Raw genomic sequence first — 22,303 nt, 5'->3', positions numbered from 1 at the left:
TTTCATTTCGTTTGTGAGCTTCTCTGCATTAATTACTCTAGCCATCAATTCTTCCACTTTTTTTTCAAGATTTTTAGTTTCTTTGCGCTGGGTACGTAATTCCTCCTTTAGCTCTGAGAAATTTGATGGACTGAAGCCTTCTTCTCTCATCTCGTCATTCTCCGTCCAGCTTTGATCCGTTGCTGGCGATGAGCTGCGCTCCTTTGCCGGGGGAGATGCGCTCTTATTTTTTGAATTTCCAGCTTTTCTGCCCTGCTTTTTCCCCATCTTTGTGGTTTTATCTGCCTCTGGTCTTTGATGATGGTGATATACTGATGGGGTTTTGGTGTAGGTGTCCTTCCTGTTTGATAGCTTTCCTTCTAACAGTCAGGATCCTCAGCTGTAGGTTGTAGCTGTAGGAGATTGCTTGAGGTCCACTCCAGACCCTGTTTGCCTGGGTATCAGCAGCAGAGGCTGCAGAAGATAGAATATTTCTGAACAGCGAGTGTACCTGTCTGATTCTTGCTTTGGAATCTTCCTCTCAGGGGTGTACTCCACCCTGTGAGGTGTGGGGTGTCAGACTGCCCCTAGTGGGGGATGTCTCCCAGTTAGGCTACTCAGGGGTCAGGGACCCACTTGAGCAGGGAGTCTGTCCCTTCTCAGATCTCAACCTCCGTGTTGGGAGATCCACTGCTCTCTTCAAAGCTGTCAGACAGAGTCGTTTGCGTCTGCAGAGCTGCTGCGTTCGTTATTATTTACTGTGCCCTGTCCCCAGAGGTGGAGTCTACAGAGACAGGCAGGTTTCCTTGAGCTGCTGTGAGCTCCACCCAGTTCGAGCTTCCCAGCAGCTTTGTTTACCTACTTAAGCCTCAGCAATGGCGGGCGCCCCTCCCCCAGCCTCGCTGCTGCCTTGCCGGTAGATCACAGACTGCTGTGCTAGCAATGAGGGAGGCTCCATGGGTGTGGGACACTCCCGGCCAGGTGTGGGATATGATCTCCTGGTGTGCCTGTCTGCTTAAAGCGCAGTATTGGGGTGGGAGTTACCCGATTTTCCAGGTGTTGTGTGTCTCAGTTCCCCTGGCTAGGAAAAGGGATTCCCTTCCCCCTTGCGCTTTCCAGGTGAGGCAATGCCTCGCCCTGCTTCAGCTCTCGCTGGTCGGGCTGCAGCAGCTGACCAGCACCGATCGTCTGGCACTCCCCAGTGAGATGAACCCAGTACCTCAGTTGAAAATGCAGAAATCACCGGTCTTCTGTGTCGCTCGCGCTGGGAGTTGGAGACTGGAGCTGTTCCTATTCCGCCATCTTGCTCCGCCCCAATTTTTTTTTTTTTTCTTTTTTGGAGATGGAGTCTTGCTCTGTCGCCCAGGCTAGCGTGCAGTGGTGCAATCTCGGCTCACTGCAACCTCCACCTCCTGTGTTCAAGCAGTTCTCCCTGCCTCATCTTCCCAAGTAGCTGGGATTACAGGCATGCACCACCACGCCTGGCTAATTTTTGTATTTTTAGTAGAGTCGGGGTTTCGCCATGTTGCCCAGGCTGGTCTCAAACTCTTGACCTCAGGTGATCCACCCACCTCAGCCTTCCAAAGTGCTGGGATTACAGGTGTGAACCACCGCATCCAACCCTAGTGTTAATTTTTAGTGAGAGTGAGTTGATTATTTTCTGTTGCTCTAACAGAATCTTAAGCTAGAATCCCCTTCCTCCAGGGGAATCTGAGGTTATTTTTTTAAGAGTTACGGTTCCTTGAGAGTAAAAACAACCACCCAACCTTTCAGGCCTGTTACTTCAAGCAAATTTTGTGTTTTTTTCTGTTGGTAGCAATTCTTTTTTTTTTTTTCTCTTCTTGACTGTGCCTTAGAGTATGTTTGTTCAACTAAGACATGTAGTAAACGTTTTTAATCTGAATATTATGTTTATATCAACACTCCCCCCAAATGCTCAAGTCAGTACTTTGATCATTCTATAAATGATACAATTCTATTATAATATTTAAATGCTGTAGCAATAATCCTAATAGTTATATGATGTTTTGGATTTATAGTAGCAACTGTTGTTTACTGAACCTTTGCTGTTTGCTGGGCATTGTGCTTAGCTTTTAATACGCATCATCTGATTAAAATGCTATGATAGGCTGGGTGTGGTAGCTCACGCTTGTAATCCCAGCACTTTGGGAGGCCGAGGCTGGCAGATCACCTGAGGTCAGGAGTTCGAGACCAGCCTGACCAACATAGTGAAACCTTGTGTCTGCGAAAAATACAAAATTAGCCGGACGTGGTGGCGCATACCTGTAATCGCAGCTACTTGGGAAGCTGAAGCAGGAGAATCGCTTGAACCCAGGAGAGAGCCAGGTGCAGTGGCTCATGCCTGTAATCCCAGCACTTTGGGAGGCTGACGCAGGTGAATCACAAGGTCAGGAGTTCGAGACCAGCCTGGCCAGTGTATTGAAACCCCATCTCGACTAAAAATACAAAAATTAGCTGAGAGTGGTGGCACACTCCTGTAGTCCCAGCTGCTCGGGAGGCTGAGGCAGGAGAATCACTTGAACCCGGGAGGCAGAGGTTGCAGTGAGCTGAGATCCTGCCACTGCAGCCCAGGCTGGGCAACAGAGCAAGACTCTGTCTCAAAAAAAATAAATAAATAAAAAATAAAAATAATAAAAACAAGGCTAAAAGGCTACAATAATTACGTTAAGTAGGTAAGTAGGTTACTAGCATCCCCATTTTATAGAGGAAATGAGGTTTCATGAGGTTAAGTCATTTGCCCAACTAGTAATGGGAAGAGCTGGAATTTGAACCTGAATCACTGTGATCTCCACTTCCCCATTACCATCTATTGTTAGTGGTTGGTTTTTGTTTGGCAGCTTTATTGAGGTATAGTTGACACACAGTGAAACCTGGGAAACCGTTCCCACAAATAAGATCATAAGCATCCCCTCACCAGCCATCATCCCTAAACATCTTCTTGTGCCCCTTCCTCCTGTCCTTTCCCATCCCTGGGAAGTCACTGATCTGTTTTCACAACGCACTTATTTGCATTTTTTTTTTTAGAATTTTATGTAACTGGCATTATACAATATATACTCCAGTGTGTTTGAATTGTTTCATGTAGCATAATTATTTTGAGCTTGATCAATGATGAATGTGTCCATGGTGATATTCTAGTATAATAAATGTAACAGAAATTGTTTATTCGTTCATCTGTTGATGGACATTCGAAGTGCTTCCAGTTTGGGGCTGTTACAAAGAAAGCAGCAGTGAACATCTGTGTATAAATCTTTGTGTGGACATATGCTTTCATTTCTCTTGGATAAATGCTAGAAATGGAATGGTTGGGCCATGCGGTTAAGAAACTCACAAACTGTTTTGCAGAGTGGTTGTGTTATTTTATGTTACATCAGTAGCGTATGAGGGTTTCAGTTACTTCATATCCCATCAACGTTGGGTATGGTCAGTCTTTTTAATTTTGGCTGTTGTCGTAGGTGTATAATGGTATTTAATGGTTTTACATTGTGGTTTTAATTTATGTACTTTTTTTTTTTTTTTTTTGAGATGGGATCTTGCTCTGTCACCTAGGTTGGAGTGCAGTGATATGATCATAGCTTACTGACCCTGACCTCTGCCTCCTGAGTAGCTGTGACTACAGGCACACGCCACCATGCTGCTAGTTTTTTTATTTTTCATTTTTGTAGAGATAGGGTCTTGCTGTGTTGACGAGGCTAGTCTCAAACTCCTGGCCTCAAACTATCCTCCTACCTCGGCCTCCCAAAGTGTTGGGATTATAGGCGTGAGCCACCGCATCTGGCCTAATTCACATACTTAGAAAATGTTGGTCACTGTCTTCTGGCTTGCATTTTTCTGACAAGAAGTCTGATGTCCACCTTATCTTTGTCCTTATCTTCGTTTTCTTGTAATAATGTTCTTTGTTCTTCCCTCTCCCCAGCCTCTTTGAAGATTTTTCTCTTAGGGTGCTGCTTGTACTTTTCCTCATTACTTGTGCTTGGAGTCCATTGAGCTGCTTGGATTTGTGAGCTGATAGTTTTCATCAAATTGGAAACATTTTGGCCATTATCTCTTCAAATACTTTTTTTTGTCCTTCTGGTCCCCTGACCTTCCAAATTCAGGGACCCCAAATTAGGCCACTGGTCCCCAACCTTTTTGGCATTGGGGACTGGTTTCATGGAAGACAATTTTTCCATGGACCAGGGTTGGTTGGGGATGATTTTGGGAAGACCCAAGTGCATTACATTTATCATTAGATTCTCATAAGAAGTACGCAGCCTAGATCCCTCCCCTGCACCGTTCACAGCAGGTTCGTGCTTCTATGAGAATCTAATGCCCTGGACAATCTGACAGCTGGAACTCAGGTGGTAATGCTTGCTGGCCCATTGCTCACCTGATGCTCTGTTCATTTTTTTCAGGTTTTTTTTTTTTTTAGTTTTATTTTAGATAGCTTCTATTGCTGTGCCTTCACATTTACCAATCTCTGTAGTGTCTCATCTGTTGATCATCTTCCAAGTCTTTATTTAACACAAAAATCATTCATCTAGCTGCTTGATTTCCTTATCTGCTAATTTTGTCATCTGTGATTTCTGGGCCAGTTTTGATTGGTTGGATTTTTCCTCATATGGTTTGTATTTTCCTGCTTTTTGGTGTGTCTGGTACTTTCAGTTCAATGCCAGACATTATTGATTGCTAGGTTTGCTGTCTTATCAATATCCCTGAGCTTTGTTCTGGGACGTTGTTAATTTCCTTGGAAATGGTTTGATCTTTCCTGGCCTTGCTTTTCAACATTGCTAGGTGGGGCCAAAGCAGCATAAAGTCTGAGGCTAATTTTTTTCCTACCACTGAGGCAAAAGCGTTCAGCATATGCTACCCAGTGTCCTTTAATGGTGAGTTTCTTCTCTGTCTTGTGGGAACAGGTACCATGACTGGCTCTGTGGGTGCCAGGCACTGGCTTTTTGGGAGCTTCGTTCTTTCTCTGTACAGCTCTCTTTTCCAGCACTCTGTCCTGTGGATTCAGGCCAGCCCTGTCTCCCTGGACTCCCAGCCATGGCTCTGCCTGGGTTCCCCTCCATGATGTGGGGCCACCAGGGGCACCCCTTACTGTTTGCCATCAGTCAGAGGTTACTACCCTTCATGACTTCCTCAGGTCCAGTGTCTTAAATCATCCTTGTGCATGCGTGTGTGCGTGTGTGCGTGTGTGTGTGTGTGTGTGACAGGCAAATCTAGCATCTATGACTCTATCTGTACTGAAGTAGATTTTTTAAATTGCTCGGATGACTGGAATTCAATGCATCAGAATGATGAGGCTCACCGGCCCTGTGAGTGCAGTGTTCTGGGGTCTGGTTATGGACCTAGCTCGTGCTTAGGTTGGCGGTGGCTGGCCTCTGCCCTGCTGTCAGCAGCAGTGTCCTGTCCTCGGCTCCAATCAGTGCACACTTGGCACACCTGGGACTGCCTGGTCAGCATGAGAACGGACTCCTTCAATTGCAACTCTTCTGCTTTCACATTCATACTTAAAGGTTTTACTTAAACTCTGTTACAACATTCTAGTCGCACTTTTACATCTTTTAAAACTTTCTGACTATCCTGGCTAACATGGTGAAACCCCGTCTCTACTAAAAATACAAAAAACTAGCTGGGCGTGGTGGCGGGCGCCTGTAGTCCCAGCTACTTGGGAGGCTGAGGCGGGAGAATGGCGTGAACCTGGGAGGCGGAGCTTGCAGTGAGCCGAGATCACGCCACTGCACTCCAGCCTGGGAGACACAGCGAGACTCCGTCTCAAAAAAAAAAAAAAAAAACTTTCTTTTGATGGAAAGTATGACTATTTCTAATAAAGAGATTGACAAGGTTGATTTTTGACATGAGATTTAAGATCCAAATGCTCTTATGATTATAAAATAATTTGTCAGATTTATCATCCATATAACACCATTTGAAATTATTTTTTGTTCTTGGTAATTAAGATTTTTTATGTCTGTGTCCTTTGATAAAAAAGTAAAACTGTACTAAATGTAAAAATTTAACCTGCATGATGTCAGGCACCTGTAATCCCAGCTACTCAGGAGGCTGAGGCAGGAGAAGTGCTTGAACCTGGGAGGCGGAGGTTGCAGTGAGCCAAGATTGCGCCTCTTCACTCCAGCCTGGGCGACAGAGTGAGACTCCATCCCCAAAAAAAAAGAAGTGTAGAGAGATATATATATAGTATCATATCTAGAGATAACTATTAGTAATCTTTATGTATTTTCACTTCGATGCACATATTTTTTTTCAAATCATTTTCCTCACTTTCTATTTTAGTGGAAGACTTATAACCCTGCCTTCTCCCAGTTGGAAATCTGGTTCCGGTTTTTCTTTGTGGTGCTCACCTTCATCGTCACTGTGAGTACCATTCGCCTGACAGAGCACGGCAGATCCCAGCCAGGAAGAAGCTGGTTGATGCAGTTATGATCTTCGGTGCAAGCCACATGGAGATTGATCTGAACTCAGATGCTCCATCCAGTGGGCTGTGCTGATATTACTACTCTGTGTGTCTGCCAAGATGCTGTCATGCGAGAAAGAATGATGTGGTATCCTGTATTCAGGATTTCTGTAGCGTGCAGGAGTCATTATACATCACCGAGTTTTAAGTAAATGTTCATCATGTGTGGTGAGAAGTGCCATTTCATGTATATGGAAGTCAGTCTGCCTTATTTGAGTGAGCTTCTCTGAGTGCAGATGCAGCATGCTCTTGGGTTTTTATATTTTATATTTTTATAGTTGTACCAGTCCTTTGTGTTTTTGGGCATTTTCAGGAATAAGGCCAAAGAGAAGTGTTTTGGGAATGCAAGCGTTGGGCTCGTTTGGGATCTGAGGTTTCTGTCCACGAGCCCACAGTAGCTTTGGGGGAAATGCTTACCCTGAGAAACCCAAGGGAGCCCCCAAGAGCCCCAGTCTGTGAAGATGAGAATTGGTAAATTGGAGGAAGGGAAAGTGTGCTTCATGTAGTGATCTGTTGCCGCCTGAAGCATGGCGTTCTGCCCTCATCAGCTGCTTGTCCTGGTGCAGGATGGTGGGGAGGTGACATTTAGGAAATGTGTCCACCCAGGAACACTTGGTATTTCTCAGAGTAACTGTGCATGGAAAGACACAGGCATGTGCACCTGTGAGCAGATGCTCTGCTGGAGCGAAGGGCGTGGGTGCTGGAACCACAGGGAGCTGGAACCACAGGAAGCTGGAGGGAAGGGCATGGGTGCTGGAACCACAGAAAGCTGGAGGGAAGGGCGTGGGTGCTGGAACCACAGGGAGCTGGAGGGAAGGGCGTGGGTGCTGGAACCACAGGGAGCTGGAGGGAAGGGCGTGGGTGCTGGAGCCACAGGGAACTGCAGGGAAGGGCGTGGGTGCTGGAGCCACAGGGAGCTGGAGGGAAGGGCGTGGGTGCTGGAACCACAGGGAGCTGGAGGGAAGGGCGTGGGTGCTGGAGCCACAGGGAGCTGGAGGGAAGGGCGTGGGAGCTGGAGGGAAGGGCGTGGGAGCTGGATCCACAGGGAGCTGGAGGGAAGGGCGTGGGTGCTGGAGCCACAGGGAGCTGGAGGGAAGGGCGTGGGAGCTGGAACCACAGGGAGCTGGAGGGAAGGGCGTGGGTGCTGGAGCCACGGGGAGCTGGAGGTTGTAGTCAGGCCCAGCCCAGAGCCTCCAGGATCCCAGGGCTTCCCCAGTGAGCTTCCTAAATGAAAGCGGAAAGCTGGTAATTGTGTCTGGACAGTCAAACTTTTGCTTCTTCTCAAAGGCTCTCTGATGCCCTGAGATTCTGCTGCCACACTCTGGAGCCCAAAGAGCTATTTATTACTCAGGGCCCTAAGTATGTCCTTAAAAAGAGGGAGGATGGTCGCTAGGCAAGGAAATCCACATTGCCTAGAAAACTACTGGCTTACGTCAGATTATAAGAAAACAAATCAACAACAAAACCCTGGCCTAAAAATTATAAGTTATATAATGTTTTAAAGCAGTTTAAAGAAACTTCTTCCACGGGCCTAACACACTTTCTTCAGGGAGGTGTTTGAAAAGAAATGCATCCTCTGACCATTATTACGAGACTCCTACATTCTCTTGGCTTTTTGTGGGTGAGCCCTGGCACCGTCTTGGAAGCTGCTGCCATCTGTAGCATTTGCACTGCTGGGAACTTGAGGCTCCTGTCACACCCATGGATGTTGCCTGTGTCCTGGGTGGGTCCTTCTGAGTGCGGGCTCTCTGGAGCAGGCCCAATGGAAGTGGGCCTTGTTTTCCTCACCGGTGGAGGTGAGGGGGCGGGTGCTCTTCCCTTTTGCAGGGATTACGTTCCTTCTCCTCTCCTGCTCCTATGAGGACAGCTCGGAACCTGTCTTAGCTGTTGCTTCTCTGCAGAAAGTAACAACCTTGTCTTGGTTGTCACTGATGGCTTCCAGGACACAGTAGGCAATTCAGCCAGGGCTTAAGGCAATGGATCTTAATGGGGCACCTAGACCATTGATTAGAGAAGACAACATGATATGCAGGCAAGGTGTGAGCAAGGGGTGTAAGCAAGGTGTGAGCAAAGGCCGTAAGAGCAAGGTGTAAGCAAAGGCTGCAAGCAAAGTGTGAGCAAAGGCTGCAAGCAAAGTGTGAGCAAAGGCTGCAAGCAAAGTGTGAGCAAAGGCTGCAAGCAAAGTGTGAGCAAAGGCAGTAACTGGAGGCCTGATTTGGTTTGCAGTGCCTGTTTGCGCATTCCCTCCGGAAATTTTCCATGAGAGACTGGGGCATCGAGCAGAAGTGGATGTCTGTTCTCCTGCCTCTGCTGCTGCTTTACAATGGTGGGTAGTTCCATTTTTACTTAGGAACTTTCCCCTTTAAAATGTAAAGCTGGAGGCCAGGTGCAGGGTTGTGCCTGTCATCCCAGCACTTTGAGAGGCTGGGGCAGGAGGATTGCTTGAAGCCAGGAGTTTAACACCAGCCTGGGTAACATAGCGAGACTCTACAAAAAATAAAATTAGCTGGGCATGGTGGTGTGTGCCTGTGGTCCCAACTACGTGGGAGGCTGAGGTGGGAGGATTGCTTGAGCCCAGGAATCTGAGGCTGCAGTGAGTCATGATGGCACCACTGCACTCCAGCCTGGATAACAGCAAGACCCTGCCTCTTAAAACAAAACAAAAAAGAAGTAAAGCGGGAAGGCATCTTGGAGATGGCCTAGGCCCAGAAGAGCCCGTAGGGAGTCCCAGAAGGAACATGTAGCCGTGTGCTACCTGGCGCCCCAGGAGCCATGTTCCACCGAGCTGGGGCAGATGCCTGGCTCTCTAACAAATAGGCGGCTGTTTGGTAGTTAAAACTTGGATGTGCTACAGACACAGCAGTCCTGGAACTTGGCTGAAGGTGGCCAGACGTGGCTGGCTGTTCTTCTTTTCCTGCTCCAAAAGTGTTTGCTTCCTGAGCTGCCGCAGTCGGAACTCCTAGGCTCCGGGAGGAGCTAATGGTAGCGGCATACGGTGCTCTGTCACGATCAGTGCAGCAATCTGTTCAGTGGCTTTTAGGTGTTTTGGAAGACAAAATAGCCATTGGTTCACTACCTTTCCTTTGGCTCTGACCAGGGAGAAAAGCTGGTAGTGAGCTCCGACTCCGCAGAGGGATGGGGTGCTCTCTGCTAGGTGCTGACCCCACAGAGGGTTGGGGTGCTCTCTGCCGGGTGCTCACGGGCCTTGTTCTCCTCATGCATTTCTGCCCTTTGTGTTCCAGATCCGTTCTTCCCCCTCTCCTTCCTGGTCAACAGCTGGCTCCCGGGGATGCTGGACGACCTTTTTCAGTCCATGTTCCTGTGCGCCCTGCTGCTCTTCTGGCTGTGCGTGTACCATGGGATTCGCGTCCAGGTGAGCCGCAGCTCTCCGCACTGCTGGGGGAGGTTCCAGACTGTGTTCTCCCTTCCAAACTCTGAGGACAACCTGGAAAGGAATTTATCTATGGAAGCCTGCCTGCAGGCCCATACTCGATAGAAAAATCACGTTATGTACAATTACTAATTTGGTTTTATTTCTTACTTTTTATTTTTTTCTTTTTAGGGAGAAAGAAAGTGTTTAACTTTCTATTTGCCTAAATTCTTCATTGTTGGACTATTGTGGTTGGCTTCTGTTACGCTAGGAATATGGCAAACGTGAGTAATTCTATTATGTGTGAAACGTCAGTCATGAAAAGCATTTGACAAAAGTGGAAAGGCCAGGCTGGGCGTGGTGGCTCATGCCTGTAATCTCAGCACTTTGAGAGGCTGAGGTGGGCAAATCACTTGAGCTCAGAAGTTCAAGACCAGCCTGGGCAACATGGTGAAACCCTGTCTCTACCAAAAATACAAAAATTAGCTGGTCGTGGTGGTGCACGCCTGTAGTCATAGCTTCCTGGGAGGCTGAGGCAGGAGGAATCGCTTGAGCCTGGGAAGTAGAGGTTGCAATGAGCTGAGATCCCGCTACTGCACTCCAGCCTGGGCAACAGAGTGAAACCTTGTCTCAAAAAAGAAAAATAAAAGGGGGTGTAAGGGCCTGGAATCGAAATGTGTTTTGTGAACTCATCCAGAAAAGAATCAGCTTTCAGTGTATCTAACTTGGTGACACAGTAGACCCCCCCTTATCTTTGGGGGATTTGTTCCCAGATCCCCAGTAACTACCTGCGGTCTTGGATAGTACTGATCCTTATATATATAGCTGTTTATACCCTATGTATACCTACACTATGTTTTTCTTTTTTTTTTTTAGACGAGTAGGAGGGTGACTTTAGTCACAGCTGCTCAAAAACACAGGCTGCAGAGAACAGGATTTGGATTGGCAAACTCATTGTACCCTCATGTCACACTTCTTCTTTGCTCCCACCCTGGAGCATTTTGGCTGGGACTCAAAACCCCAGTGCTATTACGGGCAGTCCCCTTGCCCCTCATTCCACACCCCCCTCCCAAAAGCTGAAGCCTCATGACCCACTTCGAGGAAAAATACCCCGTCCTGGTTTTCTGTGTCCAGTCGGCCCTCCAAACACATCCTTGCCCTGGGACACATACTTCAGGCTGGCCTGTATTATGTCAGGTGGCTGGTTGCCCTTTTCTGGGAGACTCCCAATGACTGTATCCTCTCTGCTTAAAGACTGTAGAGGCAGCTGGTGTTCTCACGCAAAATGGCCAAGGTGTGGGAGACTGGATCTTTGACTCTGGCAATCTCTGGGACTGTATGCAAGGCCAGGCCCAGGTGGGCATACTGGCAAAGGCTTTTGGGAACCTGGCGTGGGAGGAAGTAGGGAGCATCCTTTTCCACGATGATTTTCTCCAGTGGGATCTGCCTCAGCACTTCCCAGGCTTCCCAGGTGGAGGAGTACGTCGGGACCGCCGTGAGGCCCACCGACATTGGGAAGGTACTTCAGCAGGGGCTCAATGGCCAGGTAGCTGCGGTGAAGCAATGCCTGTGGATCTTGTAGTCAGAGGACACACATTTTCTCATGGTGTCCAGCCAATCCTCGTCAGCTTGCCGGCAGTGGATCACCAAGGCTTCTGTAGAGACACAGCCAGCTCAGGCTGTCTCTTAAATACCTGGTGATGTTCTGGGACAGTCATGGTGCACTTGAAGGAGTAATCGAAGCTTATTTCTCCAAATGCCACAGCCTTGGGATGCCTTAAGGCTTGTAAAAGATTTCTTTCCTGACTCTTACTGTAGTAGCATGGAAAATGAGGATGACAGCCAAAGGCCCACCAGACCACATCCTCTTGGAACAGCTCTCCCCACAGGCAATTTGTCAGGGTATGAGAATGGCAGAGGTCAGAGATGCAACCCTGAAATTCCTTAGTGAAGGAGCTGCTGTAAATTCTTCTGAACTTGGTCAAGGTCCCTTTGAAAGACAACTTGGAAGATAGCGTGTCCAAGTGACAATGGGTATCAATGAAGCCCTGTTGTAGGCTTGGCTCCCAGTGGCTCTTTGGCAGGGAACTGGATGCGTGTCCTCCACAAGGACGTGGAGGCGTCTTCTCTTGGAATGTTCTTTTCTGCTTCACCTCTTTTCCTCCCAAGTTTCTGGAGAAGTGAAATGGATGGGAATTCTAGGAGCTGCCTTCCTCTGAGGCCTCCACATCTCAGGAGCTGTTGTGGGAGCTCATCGTAGAGTTGGGGGAAGAATCAGGCGCTCCGGCTGCTCCCCCCAGCCTACACTGTGTCATTGCTGCTGCTGCCCACAGAGAGGTGGCTGGAAGGCGTGGGGCTGCTGGTGCGCTAGCTGATGTACGCCAAGTACTACTGCACAGATGTGGCAGGTACATGACATAGTGGTGAAGAAAGAAGGCTCCGGAATGGCTGAGGGTTTCAGCGAGACGGGTTCCTCCTGAGAGAATCTGACCGTGGAGATCTCCACATCAGACCAGTTGCTTCCTGAAGAGGGGTGCCCCATCACCACCTCCCTGTCTTTATGCTTTTGGATTTCTAAATGGGAGTCATCCAAAAACCCTAGGGGTGGAGAGCATCTGTCAGTGACTGTCCTTTGGTCCCCAGGGGGCTCCTCGATGGGTTTCTCTTGAGAGTTTGTAACTACTCTCTTGTCACAGAAGCTGCCCGTCTCTGGCACCGTCTGGTCCTTCTCCACTGACCTCTGGGATTGACTCTTGATCCTTCTGAGCAGGGGTGACTGTGACACTCCTGGCTGTTCCTTCTCAGTCCTGACTGGTCCTTCACTCCTGGCTGGTCCTTCTCCACAACTGGGACACCCTGCTATGCTTGGGTTTGCACTAGTGACAGCCTCTTCCTTCCTTTTCGGCATCGACTGCCCCTGGATGTCCTGGTTAGCCTTCAGGTGGATCATTGTGGAGCCCTGATCTCGAAGTCTATCCCACTTCCTTTTCTGGACCTTGTTGGGATTCTCAGTCATATCATTCTGACTCAGCTTCAGCTGCAAATTCAGAGTTCATGGAGTTACGACAACTGTCTTTGGAATCAACCTTAAAACTGCAGGCTTCCTTTTCTAGAGAAGCTATTTCTTCTAGAAAGGGATTAATAGGATGTGGAAGGGTTCCCCCCGCCGCCGCCGCCGCCAGTGCTCTGAATCAGGAATCAGGCAGCCTTTGGTGGTGGCCCTGCCCACACCTGTGCCCGAGGAATGTGGGAGGAGTGTAAGAGTTAAAGAAAGGAAAGAACCAGGATAAGCGGCTGAACAGTCAAAGACAGGTTTGTTTTGGATAGTGAATCTGAGAGGGCCTTCTGGCCGAGTTAAGTCAGAGGCACTGTCTCTTATAGACTAAGAGTATTTAAGAGTTCAGGGCAGGAGAGCTTATCACAGACTTGGAATGTTTCTGTGTCTCTTCCTCTTGCTTATCTGGGAGGGGGAGTTTTTGTGTCTGTTCCCCAGACATCTTCCTGCAGCTGCAGGGAACCCCTCCCCACCCGCTAGTCTGGTTTTAGCTTGTCTGTCTGAGCGCATCTAAAGGGAAAGGAATGTGCTTATTAGGGCCCACTTTTTTACTGGGGCCCATTTTTATGGGGCCCATTTACACTCCCAAAACGTGAGTGTGAAGTTTGGTGATCACCCAAGAGACTTTCCCCCCTCCCTCTGTGCCCAGCTGTGTTATCTGTGTTTTACTGTCTGCTGTTTCTGGCTGCTTTTTGTTAGAAGTGATTTCCTTGAAATGCGTGAGGTTAGAAAGGGAGCTGGAACTAAAAGTGGTGGCGTTTATTGAAGATGATGGTGCTCCTGCTCTGTCACTCCAGACCCTGTAGTTATAAAAGGACCAGGGGCGACGCGTTCTTTTTGGTTATTTCCTGCTGGGCGGGAGAGGTGGAGAGTCCTTCCATCTCGGATTGGCTGCAGGAGCAATGCTGTCTCTAGGTGTTTTGGGTAGTTGTCTGTGAAATAGCCATGCTCCTGTCAGTTAAGAATCTTTGAAAAAGGTTAGTTAGGCAAGGTAAAAACATTAGTCCTAGGCATATTATTAGGAGAGGGCACAGGAATGGGATGACCCGTGGAATGAGTTTTGTTCCCAAACCAATAATGTATTTGCTGGTTTTGGTATTCGCTTAGCCTTTTAACCCTTTCTTTGAGATTTTTAGCAGCGTCTCTTAGGAGGCCTGATTGGTTGAGATAGAAGCCACATTTTCCCAGTGAGAGGCAGAGGCACACGTTTGGAAAGACCCATGTGTTATTTTTTGTTATTAACTTATTCCTGCTATGAGGATAGTAATAAAGCAAAATGCTATGGTAATTGAGACTGTCTGTCCGATATCCCACCCTCAGGGTGCTAGCGTATGGTCCTACTGTAAATAGTCGAGTAAAGCGTCCGCAAGAGTGGCATAGTAAATAATTTCCATAAAAAAGCTTTAATATTTGGCTTAAAAGGAGAGGTAGAAACGACAAAAAGTATTTGGTGAGGTAGGAGTGAGACTGAGTCAGATGAGTAATGTTCACTCAGTTACTTATTTTTTATGATTTTCGGTTAAGATTTCTTATTTCTTTTTTTTTTTTTTTTTTTTTTGAGACGGAGTCTCGCTCTGTCGCCCAGGCTGGAGTGCAGTGGCCGGATCTCAGCTCACTGCAAGCTCCGCCTCCCGGGTTTACGCCATTCTCCTGCCTCAGCCTCCCGAGTAGCTGGGACTACAGGCGCCCGCCACCTCGCCTGGCTAGTTTTTTGTATTTTTTTAGTAGAGACGGGGTTTCACCGGGTTAGCCAGGATGGTCTTGATCTCCTGACCTCGTGATCCACCCGTCTCGGCCTCCCAAAGTGCTGGGATTACAGGCTTGAGCCACCGCGCCCGGCCTCTTATTTCTTTACATTGGTATTTAGGACATTCCTCTGGCTATGAGGGGTTGCTTCCTCAGCTTTTCAGGCTTTGACTTGAGTGTGATGTATGCAGGAGCTGATTCCTGTGACAGATGTAATTTAAACCGTAGAAAACAATAAAAATTGAAAAGCATCAGTCAAGGCTAGAATTTAACAAGTGTGCTATAGTTTTTGAAACCTAATTTTCTCTCTCCAGTTTCCCGTTTTTATTAAAAGACAAATCATGCTAGGACTGGTTTGCTTTATTATACTTGGCTTAATTATTTGTATACAGTGCAGCAAGAGTAATTATTTGCTATATATGCCTTTTAAACTGGCTTTGATGGAAATTTTTTCCATAGAAGGAACCCGAGATAAGACTTTCCAAAGCCAAACCCAGCCATGGATTTGTACCATTAAATACCTATGAGTTGGGCGAATTCCTTTCCTCTTGAGGTTTCAAGATAACTTGGGGTTCCTGGCCTGTCAGAAAGTGACATGCTTTGCTTAGCACAGGTCAGAAACCCTGTACAGGGACTGTGTACCCAAAATATGAGGCCAGTTTCCAAGGGCTTTCTTGGCTACCTAAGTCAAGTTCGATTCCTTAAAGGAGAGCACACCATTCCAGTCAAAGCCTTGGCAAAATAACCAGTTTCTCCAATTGTGTTCTGTTACACAAGAAAATAGAGTCGTCTTGCACTGATGCAAACAACTATATTGTTGTAGTTTGAGAATACTTGTAACTAGTTTTCAAATTCTAGAGGAATTGGGCAGAGAGAACATTTTAAAATCCTACCTGCAGGAGTATACTTAGTTTCTGTTGATTGGAATAGTTTCAGAAACTATTCCAGAAACTACCAGTTTCTCTCTGTACCTCTGGTAGAATTGGGCTGTGAATCCATCTGGTCCTGGACTTTCTTGGTTGGTAGGCTATTAATTATTGCCTCAAATTCAGAGCCTGTTATTGGTCTATTCAGGGATTCAGCTTCTTCCTGGTTTCGTCTTGGGAGGGCGTATATGTCCAGGAATTTATCCATTTCTTCTAGATTTTCTAGTTTATTTGCATAGAGATGTTCATAGTATTCTCTGATGGTAGTTTGTATTTCTGTGGGGTCGGTGGTGATATCCCCTTTATTTTTTATTGTGTCTATATGATTCTTCTCTCTTTTCTTTATTAGTCTTGCTAGCGGTCTATTTTGTTGATCTTGTCAAAAAACCAGCTCCTGGATTCATTGATTTTTCTTTTTTTTTTGAAGGGTTTTTTTGGTCTATCTTCTTCAGTTCTGCTCTGATCTTAATTATTTCTTGCTTTCTGCTAGCTTTTGAATTTGTTTGCTCTTGCTTCTCTAGTTCTTTTAATTGTGATGTTAGGGTGTCGATTGTAGATCTTTTCCTGCTTTCTCTTGTGGGCATTTAGTGCTATAAATTTCCCTCTACACACTGCTTTAAATGTGTCCCGGAGAGGGTGGTATGTTGTGTCTTTGTTCTATTGGTTTCAAAGAACATCTTTATTTCTGCCTTCATTTTGTTATGCACCCAGTAGTCATTCAGGAGTAGGTTGTTCATTTTCCATGTAGTTGTGTGGTTTTGAGTGAGTTTCTTAATCCTGAGTTTTAATTTGATTGGGCTGTGGTATGAGAGACAGTTTGTTATGATTTCTGTTCTTTTAAATTTGCTGAGGAGTGCTTTACTTCCAACTATGTGGTCAGTTTTGGAATAAGTGTGACATGGTGCTGAGAAGAATGTATATTCCGTTGATCTGGGGTGGAGAGTTCTGTAGATGTCTATTAGGTCTGCTTAGTGCAAAGCTGACCAGCATTCAAGTCCTGGATATTCTTGTTAACTTTCTGTCTCATTAATCTAATGTTGACAGTAGGGTGTTAAAGTCTCCCATTATTCTGTGGGAGTCTAAGTCTCTTTGTAGGTCTCTAAGGACTTGCTTTATGAATCTGGGTGCTCCTGTACTGGGTGCATATATGTTTAGGATAGTTAGCTCTTCTTGTTGCATTGATCCCTTTACCATTATGTAATGCCCTTTGTCCCTTTTGATCTTTGTTGGTTTAAAGTCTGTTTCATCAGAGACTAGGATTGCAACCCCTGCTTTTTTTTTTGTTTTCTGTTTGCTTGGTAGATCTTCCTCCATCCCTTTATTTTGAGCCTATCTGTGTCTCTGCATATGAGATGCGTCTCCTGAATACAGCACACTGATGAGTCTTGACTCCTTATCCAGTTTGCCAGTCTGTGTCTTTTAATTGGGGCATTTAGCCCATTTACGTTTAAAGTTAATATTGTTATGTGTGAATTTGATCCTGTCATTATGATGTTAGCTGGTTATTTTGCTTGTTAGTTGATGCTGTTTCTTCCTAGCATTGATGGTCTTTACAATTTGGCATGTTTTTGCCGTGGCTGGTACCAGTTTTTCCTTTTGTTTAGTGGGTCCTTTAGGAGCTCTTGTAAGCCAGGCCTGGTGGTGACAAAATCTCTCAGCATTTGCTGTCTGTAAAGGATTTTATTTCTCCTTCACTAATGAAACTTAGTTTGGCTGGATATGAAATTCTCGGTTGAAAATTATTTTCTTTAAGAATGTTAAATGTTGGCCCCCACTCTCTTCTGGCTTGTAGAGTTTCTGCTGAGAGATCTGCTGTTAGTCTGATGGTCTTCTCTTTGTGGGTAACCCGACCTTTCACTCTGGCTGCCCTTAACATTTTTTCCTTCATTTCAGCCTTAGTGAATCTGACAATTATGTGTCTTGGGGTTGCTCTTCTTGAGGAGTATCTTTGTGGTGGTCTCTGTATTTCCTGAATTTGAATGTTGGCCTGCCTTGCTAGGTTGGGGAAGTTCTCCTGGATAATATCCTGAAGAGTGTTTTCCAGCTTGGTTCCATTCTCCCCCTCACTTTCACGTACACCAATCAAACATAGATTTGGTCTTTTCACAGAGTCCCATATTTATTGGAGGCTTTGTTCGTTTCTTTTTACTCTTTTTTCTCTAAACTTCTCTTCTTGCTTCATTTCATTCATTTGATATTCAATCACTGATACCCTTTCTTCCACTTGATCGAATCAGCTACTGAAGCTTGTGCATGCATCATGTAGTTCTCGTGCCATGGTTTTCAGCTCCATCACGTCATTTAAGGTCTTCACTGCACTGTTTGTTCTAGTTAGCCATTTGTCTAATCTTTTTTCAAGGTTTTTAGCTTCTTTGCGATGGGTTTGAACATCCTCCTTTAGCTTGGAGAAGTTTGTTATTACTGATCTTCTGAAGCCTACTTCTGTCAACTTGTCAAAGTCATTCTCCGTCCAGCTTTGTTCCATTGCTGGCAAGGAGCCGTGATCCTTTGGAGGAGAAGAGGCGCTCTGGTTTTTAGAATTTTCAGCTTTTCTGCTCTGGTTTCCCCATCTTTGTGGTTTTATCTACCTTTGGTCTTTGATGATGGTGATATACAGATGGGGTTTTGGTGTGGATGTCCTTTTTGTTGATGTTGATGCTATTCTTTTATGTTTGTTAGTTTTCCTTCTAACAGTTAGGACCCTCATTTGCAGGTCTGTTGGGGTTTGCTGGAGGTCCACTCCAGACCCTGTTTGCCTGGGTATCACCAGCAGAGGCTGCAGAACAGCAAATATTGCAGAAGAGCAAATGTTGCTGCCTGATCCTTCCTCTGGAAGCTTCGTCTCAGAGGGGCACCCGGCTGTATGAGGTGTCAGTTGGCCCCTATTGGGAAGTGTCTCCCAGTTAGGCTACTCAGGGGTCAGGGACCCACTTGAGGAGGCAGTCTGTCCATTCTCATGTCTCAGATTCCGTACTGGGAGAACCACTGCTTTCTTCAGAGCTGTCAGACAGGGACGTTTAAGTCTGCAGAAGTTTCTGCTGCCTTTTGTTCAGCTATGCCCTGCCCCCAGAGGTGGAGTCTACAGAGGCAGGCAGGCCTCCTTGAGCCGAGGTGGACTCCACCCAGTTCGAGCTTCCCACCTACTTTGTTTACTGACTTAAGCTTCAGCAATGGCAGACATCCCTCCGCCAGCCTCGCTGCTGCCTCGCAGTTCCATCTTGGACTGTTGCGCTAGCAGTGAGCAAGGCTTCGTGGGCGTGGGACCTGCCAAGCCAGGCATGGGATATAATCTCCTCGTGTGCCGTTTGCTGAGACCGTTGGGAAAGTACAGTATTAGGGCGGGAGTGTCCCAGTTTTCCAGGTACCTTCTGTGACGGCTTCCCTTGGCTAGGAAATGGAATTCCCCCGACCCCTTGCACTTCTCGGGTGAGGTGATGGCCCGCCTTCCTTCGGCTCACGCTCCGTGGGCTGAATCCACTTTCCAACAAGTCCCAATGCGTTGAACCCGGTACCTCAGTTGGAAATGCAGAAATCACCCATCTTCTGGTTCGCTCGCGCTGGCAGCTGTAGACTGGACCTGTTCCTATTCGGCCATCTTGGAATGAACCAGCAATCCTATTTAATTTTAACCAATTTGACCATGAAGTGAGGTTTTTACTAACCTGTTATGACCCTTGACAAGTTTTGCTAAAGAGTAGATTGGGCATTTTAAGAAAACCTTGTGCTTTTATTTTAGTAATTATAGAAAAAAAAATCTGTATAATACCCTTTTGAAGTTAATAAATATGTTTACACACAGTTTTCTTTACAGGATTAATTTTTACAATCTTTTAAAAATTTGCTTAAGTTGTCCAATTTAATTTTAAATGAGGAGGGGCGGGGTTTGGGGCTAAAGACTTTGGGGCAGGAGGGGCAGGGGGTTCGGATGGGCAAGGAATGGAATGCAGGGGGTTGAGTGTGGAAGGGGTTCATGTGCAAGGTCAAAAGGGGTTTTGGAGGAAGGAGAGACCTGGGAAGGGTTTTTCATTTTGTTTTGTTTTGTTTTTAAAGAGAAGGATGTCAGCTGGGCACGGTGGCTCACACATGTAATCCCAGCACTTTGGGGGGCCAAGGCAGGCCGATCATGAGGTCAGGAATTGAGACGATCCTGGCCAACATGATGAAATGCTGTCTGTACAAAATACAAAAAATTAGCTGAGTGTGGTGGTGGGCGCCTGTAGTCCCAGCTACTTGGGAGGATGAGGCAGGAGAATCGCTTCAACCTGGGATGCACAAGTTGCAGTGAGCCAAGATTGTGCCACTGCACTCCAGCCCGACGACAGGGTGAGACTCCATCTCAAAAAAATAAAAAAAAGAAAAAAAGGAGGATGTCATGCAGTGTGCAAGCGTCACATAGGGAGGGTAGAAGAAAGCCTGAATATAGGGAATCTCTTGCCATTTGCCATTCCTGGTGATAAAATTGTCAAGGTCCCTGAGAATCTGAAAGTTAAAGGGTGCCGTTTCCAGGCGATCGGCTGTTATTATCTCATTTGTATTGGGGCCAGGCCGTGTTGCAATAAAAGCTAAACACTTTGGCTTTAGGCTTCCCTGTGAGCCAAGTTTGGCGAGGTTGTGAAGGAGACAGCCCAGAGGGGAGACGTGGGAATGTGGATGGTTTGGCACCATGTGGACTGGTGAGAGGAGGCCGAGTGGGTCTGTTTTCATTAGGTATCCCCAGACAAAAGAGACCTGGAATCTTCTTTCCAAAGAGAACAGTTAAGCTGAGAAGAAACTGGGTGTCCCCAAGATGTCCTCTAACTTAGTCCCACTGGTCCTCTGAGGACCGGGACGGCAGGCCGAACTTTCTCAGGTACTGCGAGAAAGCCAGGAGAAGGCAGATCTTACCAGTCAGCTGAATTAGTGTCTGATGTTGGATGTTCCTGTTGGAATCAGCAAAGGGCCTCCCGAACTGGAGTGAGTGAGGAAGAGGGAGGAAGACGGAGCAAGGGTTAGGGAGCGAAATAACCCATTGCTGGCGGTCGGAGGGGGATTCCTGAAACCTGAGGGTTTTGAGAGCCCACTGGGGAGTAGCCCTGGCCCAAGCCTCGCAGTCCCCTTCAGATTAGTTGTCCTCCTCACACAAATCGCTCAAAAAATGAAGCAACAGAAGAGATGGGGTGTGTGGCCAGAGACTCTCAGGATCCAGGAGTTAACTCAGGACGAGCTGTCACTGCCCACTGCTTCCTGGGTTGCAGGAGAGCCTCTGCCCCCAACATCCGTCCTGGGTTTCAGCACCAAATGTAAGCGTTAAAGAGGAAAGAAACACGAAAAGCGACTCAACAGTCAAAAACAGGTTTATTTTGGACAATAAACCTGAGAGGGCCTTGTGGCCGAGTTAGGTCAGAGGTGCTCTCTCTTACAGGCTGAGTGTATTTAAGGGTTCAGGGTGGGAGAGCCTAGCACAGGCTTGAAATGTTTCTGTGTCTCTCTGTCTTGCTTCTCTGGGAGGGAGAGTTTTGTGTCTGTTCCCATACATCTTCCTGTAGCTGCAGGCATAGCCCCCCGAGTGCTTTTAGCTTACGTATGTTTCCCTGTAGTGCACCTAAAGGGAAAGGAATGTGCTTATTAGGGTCCACTTTTTTACTGGGGCCCATGGTATGACTGTGAAGTTTGGTGGTTACCCGAGAGACTTTCCCCCTTTACTCTGTGCCCAGCTGTGTTATCTGTGTTTTACTATCCGCTCTTTCTGGCTGCTGCTTGTTAGAAGTGATTTCCTTGAAATGCATGAGGTTAGGAAGGGAGCTGGAACTGAAAGTGGCGGTGTTTGTCCAAGATGATGGTGCTCCTGCTCTGTCGAGGAGGAGTGACTTCTTTTTTTTTTTTTTTTTTTTTTTTTTGAGATGGAGTCTCGCTTTGTCGCCCAGGCTGGAGTGCAGTGGCCCGATCTCAGCTCACTGCAAGCTCCGCCTCCCGGGTTCATGCCATTCTCCTGCCTCAGCCTCTCGAGTAGCTGGGACTACAGGCGCCCGCCACCACGCCTGGCTAGTTTTTTGTATTTTTTAGTAGAGACGGAGTTTCACCTTGTTAGCCAGGATGGTCTCGATCTCCTGACCTCGTGATCCGCCCGTCTCGGCCTCCCAAAGTGCTGGGATTACAGGCTTGAGCCACCGCGCCCGGCCTGAGGAGGAGTGACTTCTGTGGTGGGATGAACCCCAGGACAACCTCGGCCAAGCAAGCCACATCATCCTCTTCCTGGGCTTTCAGGCACTTGGGGCTGCCAGCCCGTCCTGAACGCAACACAGAGCTCTGAACGGACCGGCTGAGGGGCCACATCACCGGGCTCCCAGAGGCAGCTGTGCTTGCCAGGACACCTTCCCGCATGCTGCTGCGTGGTACTTGACCTCGTGCAAATCCAGCACCATGGACCCCCTTCCCTCTTCTTCCCACTGCCCATCACAGTTCTCCCAGTTTCAGAGATGCCAAAGTGCTTTGGAGAAGTCAGAATGCTCCGATATTTACGAAAGGCTTCAGTGTGACTTTCCAGCTCAGTGTGCTTCCGAGATCACCAAACGCTTCTGTCTGCGCAGGCTACTTCAGAGATGCCTAACTGCTCTGGGGCTACAAAGTGCTTGGATTACTTTGCAGTACAAAGCCTAGAGCTGTCAGAGCGCTTCAGAAGACCGCAAGGGGCTTTAAGGTTCACACATGGCTGCTGACCCATGGGCTCCTGCAGCTCACCCAGCTGCCCTGGGCTGGAAGGGGCCCAAGCG

The 22,303-nt window shown here is 47.2% G+C and overlaps 1 protein-coding gene and 1 pseudogene across 2 annotated transcripts in view; one reads left to right on the top strand and one right to left on the bottom strand.

Annotated features, from left to right (window-relative positions):
* Positions 1-22,303, top strand: part of TMEM181 (transmembrane protein 181) — a 115,043-nt gene that overhangs the window by 75,911 nt on the left and 16,829 nt on the right. For both annotated transcript variants that reach the window (XM_008007707.3, XM_038001156.2), the window contains exons 7-10: positions 6,277-6,357; positions 8,684-8,783; positions 9,700-9,830; positions 10,020-10,111. In XM_008007707.3, the coding sequence (XP_008005898.2) occupies positions 6,277-6,357; positions 8,684-8,783; positions 9,700-9,830; positions 10,020-10,111 (404 nt within the window). The remainder of the gene's footprint in view (positions 1-6,276; positions 6,358-8,683; positions 8,784-9,699; positions 9,831-10,019; positions 10,112-22,303) is intronic.
* LOC103240995 (putative deoxyribonuclease TATDN2 pseudogene) lies at positions 11,076-21,987 on the bottom strand (annotated as a pseudogene).

The sequence above is a fragment of the Chlorocebus sabaeus genome, chromosome 13 (assembly GCF_047675955.1).
Source record: "Chlorocebus sabaeus isolate Y175 chromosome 13, mChlSab1.0.hap1, whole genome shotgun sequence".
Lineage (NCBI taxonomy): Eukaryota > Metazoa > Chordata > Mammalia > Primates > Cercopithecidae > Chlorocebus > Chlorocebus sabaeus.
The sequence above is the reverse complement of the archived record's forward strand: the minus strand, read 5'-3'. Positions and strand labels throughout refer to the sequence as shown.